This window comes from Apium graveolens, chromosome 1 (genome assembly GCF_009905375.1).
Source record: "Apium graveolens cultivar Ventura chromosome 1, ASM990537v1, whole genome shotgun sequence".
Lineage (NCBI taxonomy): Eukaryota > Viridiplantae > Streptophyta > Magnoliopsida > Apiales > Apiaceae > Apium > Apium graveolens.
In genome coordinates, this window is record NC_133647.1 from 150,544,976 (window position 1) to 150,551,668 (window position 6,693).

General features: G+C 32.6%; 1 protein-coding gene across 1 annotated transcript; it reads right to left on the reverse strand.

Annotated features, from left to right (window-relative positions):
- Window positions 1–2,887: 2,887 nt before the first annotated feature.
- Window positions 2,888–6,082, reverse strand: LOC141668143 (chromatin remodeling protein SHL-like). Its single transcript, XM_074474847.1, has 5 exons — window positions 5,891–6,082; window positions 5,435–5,780; window positions 5,261–5,329; window positions 4,065–4,200; window positions 2,888–3,273 (listed from the first exon to the last, which is right to left on the reverse strand). The coding sequence occupies exons 1-5, from the start codon at window positions 5,961–5,963 to the stop codon at window positions 3,247–3,249; spliced, it is 651 nt and encodes a 216-aa protein (XP_074330948.1). The 5' UTR covers window positions 5,964–6,082; the 3' UTR covers window positions 2,888–3,246.
- Window positions 6,083–6,693: the final 611 nt, after the last annotated feature.

The window sequence follows — 6,693 nt, forward strand, 5'->3', positions numbered from 1 at the left end:
TCTTAACTTGCAATGGCGAAACGATTAAGGTAATGGCGGCTATACAAGGTATTTTGGTCGAGTCTTAGCTTTCCAAGAATTATATTGTTGAGCTTAGTATGTTAATGGAGAAAATGACTAAGGCAAGTATGCCAGAAAGATTATAGTCGAGTCTTAACTTCTCCGAGGCTTCATTGGTCGAGTCTTAGCTTCAAAAAGTAATAAAATGCTAAGGTAAGCTGCTATAGTACATGGTAGTCGAGTCTTAGTATTGTAACAAGAATGAAGTCGAGCTATAACCCTAGCAAAGGGACAAAGGAGCACCATCTACTTCCTTTTTCTTGGACTTACATTCAGCATGAAGCCTATCTTTCTAATCAAACTATCAAGTCTATATATCCATTAAATCAAATTAAATTTGAAAATTTCTTCTTCAAAAGTTTTAACGAAGCTCTGCTGAATTTATTTCAACAAAAATTGGTTCGATATTTATAAGGTTTTATAAGGAGAAGTATAGCCCAATTTTCTACACGTCATAAAAACTTACGCATTTATAAACACTTATTAGTTATTACTTTTATAGATTGTATTGATTATCCATTGATAATAGCTTTAACTTTTAGAGTGATAGTTTGCATTAAATCTTTTCTATTTCTTGGTGTAAGCAAATTTTTGGGTATTTATCTTTAAAATAAAACAATATTTACCTACAATATCGTATTATGTACTTTACTGTTTCAAATCTATCTTTTAATTATAGGATTTCGCTAAATAGATCAAAAATAAACACAAATACATTCGCCGGCCCTGTATTTGGATACGGGACCTAACATAAATAACCAGTCGTTATATGTAATTGTCGGAAGAAATCCGTTTGGTTCACTTGTTGATATTACCCTAATGGGTTCTTATACTCTTCAACAGTGTTTTTTAATCGTACGATTGAACAAACCGTCGTAAGCCGATAATATAAACCACCAAAACAGACCACAACAAACACCCTTCACTCTTGGGTACATTCAATAACAGTACTGTATGCTTTTCCAACATATATTTGAAATGATCACCAATTCCTCCGGCAGCTGCGCGCCCGACTGTTTTTCAGGTTCATCTCCATTCCATTGTATTTGTTACAAAACATATCTGACATAAACCACTAGTAGTTGGTTTTGCTTTAACTGATAATTGCTTACAAACCGGCTCCATTCTTCATCATTCTTCCATCTTTGTTGTACGTATATCTACTATACCGTGATCACATTTTAAGCTAACACATGAAAGGATTGTAATCAACATCCTACACTGCTACTACAGTAAAACATCCAAACAATTATTAATGTCTTGCGCTTTATAAAAAGTTACTACACAGTAGGTGAAATGAAAATGACAATGTAAAAATTCGACCCTATTTATGCATGATATCTACAAAGAAACAAATTACTGCTATACATAACCTCAACTTTTATATAATTTAATCCATGGAAACATTCCTTCAAAACCTTCTGCTACGTGCGAAGACCATCTTGTACCAACCCTAAGGCTCAATTCAGTGCTAACTCATTCCTGGAACAAACACTAGGTCAGAGCTTCCTTGCATTGATAATACTAGATTTCTATGAGATTGATCAATAAGTTAAATTTAACTACAAGCATCCTTAAATATTTACCTAATTTGAAGAGTTAGGTTTATATACGATCTTGCTATATTCATCTGCACCAGTGTTGGAGGAAATTTATATTGAGGACTTGCCAACTACTACCAACAAAAAACTATACTTTTCTATTGTTCTGTGCACGCGTACGTGTTTATATATATCTTTTGACTCATTTAAATTTTTTAGCATGTAGGCACTACCATAGTATTCAATGTTTTCTTAAGAGACGTGCAATATTGCTTGATGCTTCGTATTGTAAGTTCATAAAATGGATATTCACATATGCATTGTTGTTTCTCAACCAATGCTGGCATGAGGTTGCAAATTTATGTTCCTCGTACTTTGCCCTAATCAATGGAACTGTATGTCTGCTACAGAGGACATTGCTCAGACTATAGCAGCTAGCAAGAGTTTCCCAGTACCGCAATTATAATATCCAACAAGACAATTTGATTTAATCATCAATCAAAATGAGTTTTATCCTAAAATAATTCTTTTCTGTGGTATGCTTTTATAACTTATTCTAAGCTTTCCCGGACGAGATATGCATTACTGCATGAGTAGTTTTATTAGTTACAACTTACACAGTCACACACCCACCTTGGATTGAACTATCGACATCCAGTAAAGGAAGCGGGCGAGGTACCAAGATACCAAAAAGTGTTGAATTGCACAAGTGCATTTTAAGAACCATTTTCCCGTCAATTATATTGATCGTGCATGCAGAAGAAACAAAGGGTGTTTTGTATTTAATCCACCTTCACAAACACGCATACTTGTAGAAATCTTAAACTTATAACTTATATACATACCTGATATATATATATATATATATATATATATATATATATATATATATGTAAGGTAAACATCCAAGAGATCATTGTATTTTTATAGAATTTAAGTACATTCAAATAACAGTGTAGGCTTTTTCAACATATATTTGAAATGATCACCGGTTCTTCCGGCGGCTCTCTGAGTGTGTTTTAAATCCATCTCCATTTCTTCATATTTTATTCTTACAAAATATATTTGTCAAAAAAAAATCCTTACAAAATATATCTACATGAATACATCACTGATAGATTTTTTGCATTAGTTAATAATTTATTCTATTGTGGATTTCTTTCAAACCGGCTTCAATTCTTCATCATTCTTTCAAAGTATGTAATATCTATCTAACTTGACTGTGATCACCTTTTAAGCTATAGACATGAAACTACTGCAATCACTTCTAGTAGGCACTGATTCCATAACCTTAAATAAGAGAAGACTCCTTAATATAATTATATACTTGGTCCACAAAATCATATGTACAAGAAAAAAACTCTTTAAAAGTATATTGCTCTAGTAGAAGTCAAAGATAAAGACTCTGGAGTACTCTACATAAACAAGCCACAAAACAAAAAAAGGCTATATATTACATAGGTAATTACAAACCACTAAACACATCATTGATGAACTGTCCATCAGATAAAACCGACACTGAAAAACACTGATAATACTTTGAACATAAAGCTTCTTTTTCCAGCACCTTGTTTGTGATGCCAACAGTTCAAGCATCCAAGTAGTTTTCGATCAGAATGTCAAAAGGGACACCTCCAGAATGTCATCATCTCCTTCGGCGTTTGGTTTCCACCTAAAACATCCAAACAATAATTAATGTGGTACAATTTATAAAAGGTTTTAACAGTAACGTGAAATTAAAATGACAATGTAAATATTGGACCCAATATGCAGGATAACTCAAAGAAGCAAATTACTATCCATAACCTCAAGTCTATTTTAATTTTATCATTTTATCCATGGAACCTTTCCTTAAAAATCTTCTACTAAGTGCGAAGACTAATTTGTACCATCCTGAGACTCAGTTTAGTGCCAACTCATTCCTAGGACAATGCTAGGTCAGAGCTCGCTTGCATTACTAATACTTGTTTTTAACAAGATTAAACTATAACTTAGATTTAACTACAGGCATCCTTAACTATTTACCTAATCTGGAGATGAGTCAGATTTTTATAAAATCTTGCATAATGATCGATGGAACTCAACTATATAACGTCATAGGGAAAAATACTCAGACATGATAACTAGGACAATCCAAGTTGAATATATATATAATTCCAGAGATTTTTAAATAACAGTACAAATAAGTAACTCAGAAAAATTAAAATATAAACGATCACTAATAGTATGTCAGAAGTATCATTAGCATGGTTGTTAAATCATCAACTAGTCACCAACTAATTAGCAAATCCAGAAATTGTTATAGACTCGAGCAAGCAACTTCAAATTTTTACCCAAGTTATCAGACTGATACAGGTAATATATAAGTAAATATATAATCAGTATAAATATTAATTAATTTCTTTTAATTCAACTCAAAATTGAATTAGAAAATATTAATTTACTAGTAATAACCGCTTTTACCTTTGTATCAGAGGGCCTGGAACTAGCATGTGAATTTTGCAACTTGTTCTGCGCTTCAGATAAACAATTTTGACAGAAGAAGTGTTCAATCTTCTGAGCATCCTCAATAGTCATGTCAATACATTTAGGATGAAACCTAAATCACAATATAAAATATATTAAAAAAACTCTACAATACAATAATTGACACTTTAAAATTTTTTTTGTACTGAGAATAATTTGCAACAAGGGTTTTAACTTTCAACTATATATTCTTAGGTCCAACTATGCAGCCACTTGAGTGTGCCACACCGGTCTAGGCACTGCCATAGGGAACCGGATCAACAGTTACTCGGAGAACTATGCAAGTCACTTTTTTTTGGCTCCTTGTTTGCTCGTATGTATAATAATTAATTTAGTGTTACATATATATATATATATATATATATATATATCCTCTTTAGATAGAAAACATCACCACATGTAAAAATCATAATTCCATTATCTGAACAAAAAATAGACTTTACAAGTATTCGGTCTCTAAACAAACAATACAAGTCATACTAAAGTACCAGATTCTACTCTTCATTAAAAAGGATCAAATTTCTGCCTCATGTTTAAAATTTTTATGTAAAAGAAACCAAAGAAATAAATAGATATTGAATCCAAGTACAAGGATGATGTATTCATCATGAATTAATAACAAGAAATTTAATGGAAATAATAAATTTAATAAAATTTTGCATCCAAACTAAAAATAAAAAAAATATTTAAACCATGAAATATTCAAATAAAAAGCAAATGAATCATGGCGTCTAGCAAAATAGTAATATTACATAGTAATGGCAAAAAGAAAAAACTGTGAATATTGTTTTGTTGTATAGAATTGGCTCGAGACACTTGTTAGTTCAGTTCAAAACTTCACATATCCTAATATAACTCTTCCAGCAACTTCGAACCTTTAATTTTTATGACCGTGATCAATCAAGTCAGTTGCTAATGCCAAACCACTTAGCCAGGTCCCCTATTAATTTAAACGCTTGCAATCAAAATAATGTCAGCTTAAAACAATTAAAATTAAATAATGATCACAAATTTTGCTCAAACAAGAACTCTGCATGAAGGCCAACCAAAAATGATACCGAACAATGTAACAAAACACAGGTACCTACTTACTAAACTCATACCTACGCACAAGAAAACATTTATTAACTTACCAATCACTGCAGTCTTCGCATTGAACCATCAAGTCATCAGGATTATACGGCATTTCACATTTACAATACCTATCCATAAAACGATCCACACAATCAGTACCAATTACAACAACAAACAATCGCAATGCAAAACATTTTCACATCAAAAACAACGAATTAACAAAATCAGCATACACAGCAACGCGATCGGGGTTAAACGACCCCGTAGTAGAATTATAATCGAACCGACAAAAGAAATCCTCATTTCCAACAGCCTCAAGCTTAGTATAACTCTTAAAAGTATGAACATTACAAAATCCCTCAATAGTATCGGCACTTTGATAATCGAAATGGTCCGATAAAAACACCTCTTTGGAGCCATGAAACTGTCTACGACCACCTAACGATTCTTCGGGACGATAATACCAGCGTACATAAACCCTAACATTCAAGCCTCTACTATCCGATTCAATTCTCTCAACTCTCGCTACATACGAGGGCTTAGAAGGCTCAATTGGCCTCATCAACACACAATCGCCTGCTGTAATTATCAAAACGACGTCGTCTAATCAGTTACAAATATTAACAGAAACAAATAAATCAATCAATTAAATGAAATTAATTGAGACATATATGATATAAGTGACTTACGGCGAACGAGCTTGTTGAGGGGCTTGACGGGGTAAGAGTCGAGGATTCTTCTAGAAGCGCGAGGTTTCGCCATGAATAGATACAGGTATAGATACAGAACTACCTTTACTGAAACAGAGGAGCTGAGACGGAGAATTTTGGAATTTTTGAAGCACGGACGTTACGTTTGCCTCTTTTTTTCTTTATTTGTGTTTTTTTTTCGGTTTTCGAGGTGGTTTGGAATAAATTTTTGGATTCAGACTTTTGCGAGGAGTCATAAACTGGCCCGGCCCGGCCCGATCCGGTCAAACCTGACCCGGTCAAAATCTGGTCCGGTCCCTGTTCGGGCTTAGGGCCTTTATGGGTCCTATATTTTTAGGCAAAGTCCGGCCCGGTTAAAAATCCGGGTTTCGGCCCGGCCCGACCCGATTAAAAACCCGAAAAATCCCGGTTAAAATCTGATTATTCTAATACATTTTCTTATATATTTATAAATTCACATTTACTATAAATATAAATAATACTTTAAACACATATATATTTACATATTTATGATTAATAATATTATTTATATACTTAATTGCATAAATAATGAAAGAAGATATAGTAAATATATTATCTATATTTGGATAATAATGATAAAACATATTATTCTATACACATGTTTATTTTTTGCCGAACTTAAATATTTTCAACGAAGTAATGTTTTCATAAAATATTCCATGTAAACTCATACATTTTACGATGATCTAGTTGCTAACATATGTAGTCTTCGGAATCTCTAATAAAACTCGATCCAATTTAAATTAGAAAAAGCCCGACCC